The sequence below is a fragment of the Rhineura floridana genome, chromosome 16, assembly GCF_030035675.1.
Source record: "Rhineura floridana isolate rRhiFlo1 chromosome 16, rRhiFlo1.hap2, whole genome shotgun sequence".
NCBI classification, from domain to species: domain Eukaryota; kingdom Metazoa; phylum Chordata; class Lepidosauria; order Squamata; family Rhineuridae; genus Rhineura; species Rhineura floridana.
Window position 1 is genome coordinate 2,284,425 of NC_084495.1, and position 12,375 is coordinate 2,296,799.

General features: G+C 45.3%; 1 protein-coding gene across 4 annotated transcripts in view; it reads left to right on the forward strand.

Annotated features, from left to right (window-relative positions):
• STARD8 (StAR related lipid transfer domain containing 8) overlaps positions 1 to 12,375 on the forward strand; it is a 170,164-nt gene that overhangs the window by 107,913 nt on the left and 49,876 nt on the right. The window contains exon 1 of one of the 4 annotated variants that reach the window (XM_061598409.1): positions 590 to 829. The exons of the other annotated variants lie outside the window; for them this stretch is intronic. Coding sequence (XP_061454393.1) covers positions 793 to 829 — 37 coding nt within the window. The 5' untranslated portion in view covers positions 590 to 792. Of the gene's footprint in view, positions 1 to 589; positions 830 to 12,375 lie in introns of those variants that run through there. 4 annotated transcript variants of the gene reach the window in all.

The following is a 12,375-nucleotide window of genomic DNA, read 5'->3' on the forward strand; positions in this document are numbered from 1 at the left end:
CAAATTGCATTTTTGCCAGTATTGCAAGGAGCGGATTTAACCCACGAAAATGCGTAACAGCGCGAGACGTCATTTGGACGGCCGAAAAATAATGAACACACATAACAGGTGTGTCACACATTTTGCAGTCATCTGGATGAGCCCAAATTCAGTCTGTTGTGTTTTAATATATTTACAATGTACAGGGATAAAAAGTTGCTGAAATCTTAGTCCTTCAATAGTTTGCTCTGCAACTGGGAAAAGGTTTCTATAAATCCTTGGGGGGGAGAGGTAAGAGAGCTCTTGCAGTTTCTTGGCTTGGATGTCTTTCTGATGCTGAGAGGCATGTTTCAGTCGCCCTGCCGTCCGCCAGAATGCTTCTGATTTTTGTATGCGCAGCCATGAGTGGCTGAAGTACTTGACAAGAACAAAAAAGCCAAACCCTGTTCCAACAGGCCAGAGGAAAGGCAGATTTCTTCCTTGTTTCCTCATTTCCTGACCCCCACCCCACATCCAGTGCTCTTTGGAACACTGGGAAGGAAGGAAATGTCATGCTCTGAATTCATATTTCCATTGCTGATGTGAAGTAGAGTTCAGCTAGGATCCCAGGGCCAGCCTAGTGAACACACCCCATTTTCCTTGCTATTCTGGAGTGGAGGATGGGAGCTTGCCTGCCTGGCTGTTCTTGCAGAGACCTCTTTGAGCCTGACTTCTCCACCTTGCCTCCGCCTGGAAACCAGCAAGTGAACTGTCGACTCAAGAGAACATTGTAGTCTATGTTAGTGCTCAGACCTGCAATGCTTCAACTCAGCAATGCTATTTTATCATCGCAATCTGTCTACCTTCAAGGGTGAGCATGACTCTCCAGTAAGCTCTGAAAGAAATGACAGAAGCCCTTTCATGGCTCCATGGCTTATTTCTTCATTTTTCTTGTAAAATAGCTTTGTTGCTGACAGTGGTGTTTTACTTAGTGAAACTGTGCTGCATAGGGAGGGTCTTAACTTAGTTCTTTGCAAATGGATGGTATTCGTGTAGCAGAATTCACTGGGACAAGATCTTATTGTTGTTATGTGCCTACCAGTCGATCATGACTTATGGCAACCCTATGAATCAGTGATCTCCAATAGCATCTGCTATAAACCACCCTGTTCAGATCTTGTAAGTTCAGGTCTATGGCTTCCTTTATGGAATCAAGCCATCTCTAAGACCTTATTTGGCAAGTAAAAACTGGAGTTGATGTCTAAATAGTGAGAAATGGGAATGGTCAGTTCTGTTCTCCAGTTGGTGATCTGTATAAACTGATATATTCGTGGGTGGGTGGCAGTTAGACTCTGTAATAATGTTCATAATAAAGTTAATGCACTTCATAGATCCAGGGCATAACTAAGACATTTCTTATGGAAATTAAAGAGACATGTAGCATTGAATTATTGAATATTTCTGTCATGTAACTACTTTTGAAAAAATATTTTGTTTTCCTTACTAATGAAAATACTAGCAGGTTTTACCCCATCCCAAACTGGTATCTTCCTAGATGTTTTGGACTATAACTGATCCCATCAGCCTCAGCTAGGGATTGATGAGAATTTCGATTCAGTTTGCATTTCAAGCAGAATTTATCAAATCCTCACTTTCTGAAACAACATGAGAACTGAAACACAGCCATCCTTCGAAATTCATATTTATTAGAATTTTGGGATGAAGTTCACCAACTAAACAACGTTTACAAAAATGCAAATGTTAGGGAAAAGTGCATAAAAATGAATACAAGAGTGAAAGTAATATGCAAAAAGGCATGAAATGATGAGAAACGGATTGCAAAAATGTGTACCTTTGTCAAAACTGCCCACAAAAATGTGCTTATTTGGAGAAATTTGCACTAAAATGGTGGGGAATTTTCATGAGGATTTTTTTTAAAAATTCACCGATCGCTGTAGAAATGTAGAGAACTGAATTTAACATTGGAAAAATGAGAAATGGAGAGAACTGAAACAGAGAGATTTTTCCACCAAGGCAATTGTAGTCCAAAGCACTTGGGGGATCCCAGTTGGGGAAGGCTGCCTTAATGTAATTAAAATGTATGGTTGTCACTCACCAGACTAAACTGCTTGCAGGGTCCTGCCTTCCTTGGTCAACAGAGTCTAGCCTCTCTCTTGTCTAGAAAAATGGCCTTGCCAATAGGGTTGAGGTTTTAAACAGCAGAAATTAGCAAAGAAAGTTGCGGGGAAAGTTTGGGTCTCTTTCTCCCCATTGTTTATTCATGCTCTATATTTTTCAAAGTAATGTTTCCCATCCAGTCTTTGTTTCTTTAGCTGGGCAGAGAACAGGCATGCCCTGGAAGTTTCCAGCGAAGTATAGATGGTTGGGAGTGTCGGAGACCTTCTTTCCGAACCTTGGGCTGTACCTCTGCCTGTTGCCGGCATCTGTTAGACTGAGGATACTATTAAGTGGGGAAGTTGATCTCTCCAGACACCTACTTCTGCTCCCCCCCATATAAAGAAAGTCGTGGAGGCTTCTCTGAACTTCTGATGTGTTGAATGATCTGATCTTTGGGTATTTTTCCATTCCCTGTAAAAATGGTTTCACCGTTATTTGAGTTAGAATCATAGAATCATAGAGTTGGAAGGGGCCTATAAGACCATTGAGTCCAACCTCCTACTCAATGCAGGACTCTAAGTTAAAGCATCCCTAACAAGTGGCTGTCCAGCTGCCTCTTTAAGGCCTTTAGTGTTAGAGACCCCGCCACCTCCCTGTGTCATCAGTTCCATTGTCGTACTGCTCTAACAGTTGGGAGGTTTTTCCTGATGTTCAGTCGAAATCTGGCTTCCCGCAACTTGAGCCCATTATTCTGTGTCCTGCACTCTGGGATCCAGAAAAGTTCCTGGCCCTCCTCTATGTGGTGGCCTTTCACATATCTCCCCTCAGCCTTCTCTTCTCAAGGCTAAACATGCACTGTTTTTTCAGTCTCTCCTTATAGGACTTTGTTTCCAGACCCCTGATCATCCTCATTGCCTCCTCTGAACCCGTTCCAGTTTGTCTACATCCTTCTTAAAGTGTGGTGTCCAGAATTGGACGCAGTACTTAAGATGAGGCCTAACCAGTGCTGAATAGAGGGGAAGTAGTACTTCACGTGATTTGGAAACAATACGTCTATTAAGGCAGCCTAAAATAGCATTTGCCTTTTTTGCAGCCACATCACATTGTTGGCTCATATTCAGCTTGTGATATATTTCATGTACTTCATATATTCTTATGTTATATTTCTTATATATATATTTGGTTATATTTCCTTTTGTTGTGTGTTGGCATTACATAATAATAATTCAGTCTTAGGTATAAAAGGTTATATTTAGCATGTCTCAAGTAAAGCAGCTCTGAATGTTCGGAAATTCTTATGTGGAAAACCCTTGTGTTTACAGAAAGTTTGCACGATTTGCCTATTGTGTCTTCCTCACAGTATATACTGGATCATTTTCAGACTTTTATAGCAATCACTGTACTGCCTTTTGAGATAACCTTAACCATTTGCGACTTGCTTTCTCATGGCTGACCTAAAAATATCTCCCTGTCACACTTCTATAATAATTACAGTATGCTGGATTATGTGTGTCAAATTTCCACTTTTTGCATGGCCTGGATGCACTTCAGAGGAATACATTTGAATGTCGTATTTTGAAAAAAAAATGTACAAATGTCTCTTTCAGATGTTTTTAGCAGTTGAAGTATCTGAGATTGTTTGTGTACCAAATGTCAATGTTGGAAATAATGTGGAAATAGCTTGGCAATTCCAGAAGACACTCTTGAGTCCCTTGTTTCCTGGAGCAGTGCAGTACAGAAAAATATAAATATCTAGTTTTTCTAGTAAATCAGAAATCTTGATCTATGTGTGTGTGTGTGTGTGTGTGTGTGTGTGCGCGCGCGCCAGTTTCAAGGTTCTACTTTATGGGACAATATCTGATAATTTGATAGTCTCTTGAGTCCAAGAGACCCAAGCAAACATCGTGGTATTATGCACACACTTGTATGTGTCTGCATATAATATGTCAGTTGTCAATATTGCATCACAGTGTGCAGTAATATAACTAAGGCACAACATCTACAGAAAACTGAAGATGGGGCTATACAGATAGAAGCAGTTTCTTGATGGTAGCAGTCCCTGGGATCACCATGGGTGATGAACATTAGTTAGGGATGGGTGGATTCGCCCATTTCCAGTTCATGTCAGTTTTACGTGAGCATGTTCATAAGACTGTTCCATCCTGGTTCCTCATTAATCGGTGAATTTAAAAAAACTGCAGGAAAATTCATATTTAAAAAGTTGTTTTGAACGTGTTTTATTCAAAATATGTAGTTTTAACTGTATTTTAGCCAAAATATGTATTTTAAACTCTATTTTTAGAAACATTTTGGAACCACTGCATTGCAGAATTCTGAGAAGTGCAAAATTGAAAGGATGGCTACATTCCACACATTAGTCTAGGAAGTATTGATCAGACAATTCATCCCGTAATTTCTAAAGAACAAATTCCTTAGGTGTCCCTGGCATTAGCAAACTCATTATAACCCTTTTACTTTCTCCCATATATAGGGGAACGCTTGTAGCACTGAGGGACTCTCACCTACCCTGGGAGTGAGTACTTGATCATCTGGATGCTTTGCTTGCTCCCCTGGGCTGCTGTCTCTTGAGACAGCTGAGGTCCCTGGTAAGAGCTGTAAGGACTGGGATCCCCTGTCCAGAGAGAGGCTGCACTCTGTGTTGCAGCCTCTTGCATTAGCTCCTGGCTGGGTCAGAGGGCATAAAACCTGGCAGTCCTTGGGTGGCGGGCCTGCCACCAGAAGGGTCACTATCACAGGGAAGCCCCCAAAGGGCTTTGTCTCCTGGGGGATTCTCTTTGGGAGTCATGAGGGTGAAGGCACTCTCCCCTTCTATTTCCCCACCCAGTCAAGAGTAGATTAGATAGTGGGGAGGGCCTAGGATGCATATGTGGTTCCTGTGCAGGATGATAAGAGCATGTTCAGTGACCTGTGTGATAGGAGAAACTTGCCAGATGCCTTCAGAGTGAGAGTCTGCAACTGGCAGAAGGCTGGCCCTCCCTGGGTGTGAGACCGGGGGGGAGGAGTAGATGTGCCCAGTATGACAGGAGTTGGGCGGGTCTTGTGTATTTCTGGTGACACTGTTCCAAATTCTGTCAGATGCCTTCTGGGATAACTGGTTCCGCTAGATTTTGTTGATGGACTGTTGTGTACAGGCATACCCCACTTAATGTCACTTCACTTAACGTCGTGTCACTATAACGTACATGCGCCATACGCCACCATATCCCGCTTAATGTATGCGTGCTTCGCAATTACGGACACTTAATGGCATGACGCCGCTGCCATCTAGTGGCGATTGCGTGCAGTACATGCATAGATAATTGCTTCACTTTAAGTACATTTTCACTTTACATACAGGCTCTGGTCCCATTGCGTATGTTAAAGCGGGGTATGCCTGTATATCACATGTTCAGGAGGAGTCTTGGTGGGAGGAAGGGTGGGATATATATCAAATAATAAATAAATAAATAAATAAATAAGAGATGCGGGCAGTGGCGTCCTAATCTCAGTGATTGTGAGTAGCAGGAGCTATAGCCAAGGGAAGGTGATATGTTACCATTTATTTATTTATTTATTATTTATTTATTTATTAAATTTATATACCGCCCATAGCCGAAGCATCTTTAAAAATATTTGTTAAAGTTTTCAAAACATCTTTTTTTTAAAGTTAAAAACATATATATATTTTAAAAAAGGTTTTAAAACATATTAAAAAGCAATTTCAACACAGACGCAGACTGGGACAAGGTCTCTACTTAAAAAGCTTGTTGAAAGAGGAAGGTCTTCAATAGGCGCTGAAAAGATAACAGAGATGGCTCCTGTCTGATATTTAAGTGCCGTCACACTAAATGTCCATTTCCTATGTTGTGCAGAACGGACCTCCTGATAAGATGGTATCTGCAGGAGGCCCTCACCTGCAGAGCACAGTAATCGACTGGGTATACAAGGAATAAGACGGTCTTTCAGGTATCCTGGTCCCAAGCTGTATAGGGCTTTGTACACCAAAACTAGAACCTTGAACTTGGCCCAGTAGCAGATGGGCAGCCAGTGCAATTCTTTCAATAGCGGGGTGACATGTTGGCGATACCCTGCCCCAGTGAGCAGTCTCGCTGCTGCATTTTGCACCAGCTGCAGCTTCCGGACCAATCTCAAGGGCAGCCCCACATAGAGCACATTACAGTGATCGAGCCTAGAGGTTACCAGTGCATGGACAACAGTGGTCAGGCTATCCCAGTCCAGAAATGGCTGCAGCTGTCTTACCACCCAAAGCTGGTGAAAACCAATCCTAGCCACTGAAGTCACCTGGGCCTCTAAGTGACAAAAATGGATCCAGGAGCACTCCCAGACTACAGACCTGCTCTTAAAGAGGGAGTACGACCCCATCCAAAGCAGGCAACTGACCAATTATCTGAACTTGGGAACCACCAACCCACAGTGCTTCTATCTTGCTAGGATTCAGACTCAGTTTATTGACCTTCATCCATCCCACCACCGAGTCCAGGCGGTGGTCCAGGGCTTGCACAGCCTCTCCTGATTCAGATGTTACAGAGAAATAGAGCTGGGTATTGTCAGCGTACCGCTGACACCTCACCCCAAGTTTCCTGATGACCACTCCCAAGGGCTTCATCTAGATGTTAAACAGTGTTGGGGACAACATGGTACACTGCAGCACCCCACAGCACAACTGCCAGGGAGCCGAAATACAATCACCCGATGCTATTCTCTGAAAATGACCTTGGAGATAGGATCGGAACCACTGTAAAACAGTTCCTCCAATACCCATCTCACCAAGTCGGTCCAGAAGGATACCATGGTCAATGGTATCAAAAGCCACTGAGTGATCAAGTAAGAATAACAGGGTCGCACTCCCCCTGTCCTTCTCCCGATAAAGGTCATCCATCAGGGCAACCAAGGCCAATTCAGTTCCATAACCAGGCCTGAACCCAGACTGGGATGGGTCAAGATAATCTGTTTCATCCAAGAGTACTTGCAATTGCTGCGCCAAAACCCTCTCAATCACCTTCCCTAAAAAGGGTATTTTCGACCGGTCGGTAGTTGTCACAAACCAATGGGTCCAGGGTGGGCTTTTTCAGGAGCAGTCGGATCACCTCCTTGGTCCAGGCGGCTGGAACCACTCCCTCCCACAATAATGCGTTGACCACACCCTGGATCCACTTGGTCAGACCCCCTCGGCAAGCTTTAATAAGCCAAGAAGGGCAAAAGTCGAGGGGACACATTGCTGGCCGCATCATTGCAAGCACCTTGTCTACATCATTAGGCATAGTAATATGGGAATGCTGTTAGGGATTCCTTTTGCTATAATGGCTCAGGTATCCAGGCAAGCCTCAAGCTCCCCGTGACACTTTGTCGCTTTAAAGCTCACAGCTATGAGCTGAGTCCTGTAACCTGCTCATATGACACCTGCCACCACAGGTACTATGTATCTGAATCAACTTTTAGCGTAGCCAATTAGCGAGGTGCTTGTGTGAAATAAAACAATATTTATTTAAGAACGGATGTATTTTTAAAGTGAGCAGGATTGCTTTATGGTCATAAGCATATGACTTCAAAATAGATCTTTTGTTATTTTGTCTAAGTTACAGTGTATTCTAAAACTGGTTGAGATTCTGCCTGACCTACCCACCTAAAATACACCTACTCTTACTCCACTCTTTCACCAACTAAATCCAAAGTTATAAACCAGTGTTGACCCTGTACTCTTTATCACTAAGCAAGTTCAAGCAATCCAACACTAACTCTCCCCATACCTCCAGCAATACCCGAACTCCCAAAAAAGTCAGACACTCAAATATAAACCTCTCACACTCAGCCAATCACCATCCAGCACACTCCAGCATTCCATTCACTAATTTCCCCCTCCCAACGCTCACCACTTACCTTAAACATTCTACTGTGAACAACTTGCCATACATAATATGATACACAAGCATGAAACATTTACATAAAAGTACGGAACATCACATCCCCCCCATATATAAGCATCATTTACTTCTTGTTCCCAAGTAGGACATGCAGCATCCAAAATGAGAGCTCCTGTTTCTCTCTAGGGAAGAGAGTCCATGTAGCCTCAGTCTGGAGGTCCAAGGGATAAAAGTCTCTGTTCCAAGTCTTGACAAGCCGTCTGCGATCATGTTGTTTTTGCCTTTAATGTGCTGGTTAGTCCACTTGAAACTCCACAACAACCATCGCAGCGTGGTTGTGCTGTTCCTTAGTCTCTAGCCACATCAGTGCCTGATGGTCTATCAGCACGGTGAATTTTCATCCCCAAACATAGTGGCATAATTTGTTCAGGGTCCATATGATAGAGAGGCATTCTTTTTGCACTGACAAAGTTTCTCTCTCTGGTTGTCAGCTTGCAGCTCAGGAATGCAATAGGATGTTTTATCCCTTCCCATTCCTGCAAAAGCACAGCTCCAAGCCTGAAACCTGATGCTGCAAAGAAGGGCTGGTCAAAACCTGGAGCTATCAGTATTAGGCTCTGACGGAGGGCTTGTTTCAGATGATCAAAAGCTTCTTGACATCTGCTGTTCCCAGCTATTTTCTCTAGCCCCTTCTTTTTGGTGAGATCATGTAAAAGGGCAGCTATGTCACCAAACTTTTCTATAAACTGTCTGTAATATCCAACCATCCTAAAAATGCACATACTTGTCTTTTATTTTTCAGAATGGCCCTTTCCTGGATAGCCTCAATTTTACTCCATAATGGAGAAAGTTTTCCAGTGCCCACTGTGTGACCCAAATAGATGACTTTGAGTAACCCAAACTGGCATTTGTTGGCCTTGATGGTTAACCCTGCCTTGTCCATGGCCTCCAACACAACTGACAAATGCTGCAGATGGCCTGATAGGGTTTTACTAAAAATGGAACATCATCTGTATAGGCCATGGCAAACTCTGTCCTCCTCACCATTACAGTGTTAATTAGCCTTTGGAATGAAACAGGAGAGTTCCTTAAGCCAAATGGGAGCACTGTAAACTAAACAACCTGTCTTCGGTGCTAAAGGCTGTTTTTCATTGTGACTGCTCTTCTAGTTCCATTTGCCAAAATCCCTTGCACAGGGTAGTGGGCAAGATGATATCAGCAGACCCGAGTAACTCTAGCATATCATTGAATTTGGGCATATGGTAGGCAGCTGGGACAGTCACTTTGTTTATGGGTCTGAAATCTATGCAAAAGTGAATAGTACCATCTTTCTTAGGGGCTAGCACCACCTATGATGACCAAAGGCTAATAGAGTCCCAAATGACCCCCCAGTTCCAGCATTTCATTGATCTCTCACTTTGTTGACTCAGGCACACTGCCATTTACACAGTGTGGAGTTGTTTTAATGGGAGGGTGATCCCCAGTGTCTATGTCATGTTTGTATATGCTCGTTCTACCAGGTTTGTTGCTAATTACTTTGGCATATTTTGTCAGCATGTTCATTATTTCATTCTTTACATTCACTTTCTCCCCATCGAACCATACCAACTGATCCAGACCCCCCTCCTGTTTGCTCTCCTGCAACAACTTGGGTAGATCTGGTCTACTACGTTCAGGGAATAAATGTAATTGTAGCACCTTGGACTCCCTCCTTCTGTATGGCTTAAGCATGTTGACATGCACAATTTTACCTTTTGCTTGGTTTCCTACAGATAGTGCATATGTCAGGGTGTTCAGCTTTTCCCTGGCTACAAGCAGCTTGATGTGTTTCCTTGGTATATAGACCATTGCTAGGTCTCCCACTTCATTGGACCTTTTCCTGGGTATCCAGCTCTGGTGTTCTTGAGCCAAGCTGAGGTTCTGTTGCATCAACTGTATCATGGCCTTAAGTTTGGCTTTAAACCCCAGTACATTTTCCACTACTGAGTTTTTTGTTTGGCCAACCTTCTTTTCCAAGAATCTTTCAGCAGTTTCTAGAGATCCCCTTATTTTCCTCCCAAATGTGAGCTCAAAGGGGGAAACCCTGTAGATTCATGTGACACTTCCCTATGTGAAGCACCCTAACCAATCATCCCACTCATTTGGATGATCCTGCAGGTATGCCTTGATCATGCCTTTCAGAACCACATTGAAACTTTTTGTCAGGCCGTTAGTGGATGGGTGATATGTAGTGGTTTTAAGATATCTTAACCCACACTTCCAAAAACATTGCATGACTTGGTTCATGAAGACACTGCCTTGATCTCTCAGTATTTCAGTGGGGAAACCTAACCTCCTTAAAAAAAAAATAGAGCCTCTGCCGTTGATTGGGCATCCACTGCTCTTAAAGGCTCATTATCAGGGAATCTGGTGGCATGGTCCACTACGACCAAGATATAAACCTCCACCCATGCTTTGAAGGTTTGACAAAGGGCCCAGCTATGTCCGTTCCCACCCTAGGAAAGCTTGCCCAATGATGGGTAATGGTTTGAGGGGAGACTTGGTTTTACTCCACTTTTCCTTTCTCATCAGCACACAGGACATGACAAGCAATATTTGGTGACATCCTGGGCTATGCTGGGCCAGTAATAATGTGCAGTCAGTCTCGTTTTAGTTTTCTTAACGCCCGGGTGACCTGCTCAGGGGATGTCATGAGCTATTTCAACCAGTTGTGGCCTGTATTTTGGGGGGAATGCCTGTTGTTTCACTGGCTCACAATCTGTGTGTCCCACTCTAGGCATCCACCGCCTGTGCAGTAGCCATTTCCTCCACGCAATTTGCTCCTTTATCACATCCGTTAAGGGAATTTCCCCAGTCAAGACTTGTTCTCTGATAGCCTTTAAACTAGTGTCATTATTCACCTCTGCTTTAAAATATCCTGTTTCACACAAGCTTTATTATTGTTGTTGTTATAGTTTATTTCTATCCCACCTTTTGCCCAAAAGGCCCTCAAGGCTGCTTACAAAAAAGCACAAATATAGAAATACATACCAATAAAAACAGTACAACTTACAAAAATTAAATAACAAGGTACCGTATATAAGACGACTGGGCGTATAAGACGACCCCCAACTTTTGAGAAGATTTTCCTGGGTTAAAAAGTCGTCTTATACGCTGGAATAACAGCCCCCCAACCACAGCCACAAGTCTTCAACCCGCTTGCCCCCATAGCAACCCGCCCCCAGCCGCAAGAAAGACCCTGATCCCCGTTTAAAAAGCCAGCGTCCCTCTCCCCTTTCTTCCCTGCGTGGCCAGCGCCCCCTCGCCCCATAGCCCGCACCGACCTTTGCCCACCAAGAAGTGGATGTCGCTGAGCACCTCGTTCTTGAAGAGGAAGGCGAAGCGCTCCTGCACCGTCGGCTTCGTCGCCTGCCAGTTGTAGGCCGGCTCCCGCGGCGCCAGCAGGCCGGAGGCGGCGGCGGCGGCGGCGGCGGAGGGCGACGAGGAGGAGGCCGCAGGGGCAGCTGTCGGCAGCAGGTTCCCGCCTCTGCTGCCTCCCGCTGCTGCTGCTGCTGCCGCCGCCGCCCAGTGGTTGTGCGTCAGTGGAGGCGCCGGTGCGGCCTGCAGCGGCGAGAGCAGCAAAAGCGGCCCGCCGTTGGCTGCCCGAGGAGGAGCAGTCGCCGCCGCCGCAGCCCCGTCGCTCGCCTGAGCAGCCGCGGGTGGAGGAGCAGCAGCAGCGGCGGGAGGCGGCGCAGGGGAGGCCGCCATGGAGGAGAAGGACGCGGGGAGGCTGTTGCTGCTGCCGCCGCCCGGTGGTTGTGCATCAGCGGAGGTGCCGGCGCGGCCTGCGGCGGCGAGAGCAGCGAAAGCGGCCCGCCATTGGCCACCCGAGGAGGAGCAGCCGCCGCCGCCGCGGCCCCGTCGCTCGCCTGAGCAGCCGCAGGCGGAGGAGCAGCAGCAGCAGCGGTGGGAGGCGGCGCAGGCGAGGCCGCCACGGAGGAGAAGGATGCGGGGAGGCTGCTGCTGCTGCTGCTGCTGCTGCTCCCCACCCTGGCCGCCATTTTGCGGTGGAGGAGGCCGCGCAGGAGATGGCAGGGACGGAGGAGCAATGGGGATTCCCCTCAGGGGAGGGGATGCCGGGCCAGGCTGCAAGCAGGAGAAATACTATATTCCGGCGTATAAGACGACTCCCAACTTTTGTGAAGATTTTCCTGGGTTAAAAAGTCGTCTTATACGCCGGAATATACGGTAATAACATTATTAAAAGGCAACAATAACAACTTCCAATGAAAATACAATAACAAATCACTCTTTCCTAACACTTTCCTAATAAATTCCTAACAAGTAGACAATGTCTACTAGTTCTTACGTCAATATGTTGACATCAGAACAGGATACCACTGAGGGGTCCTGCTGGTCCAGCATCTGGCAGTCCTAA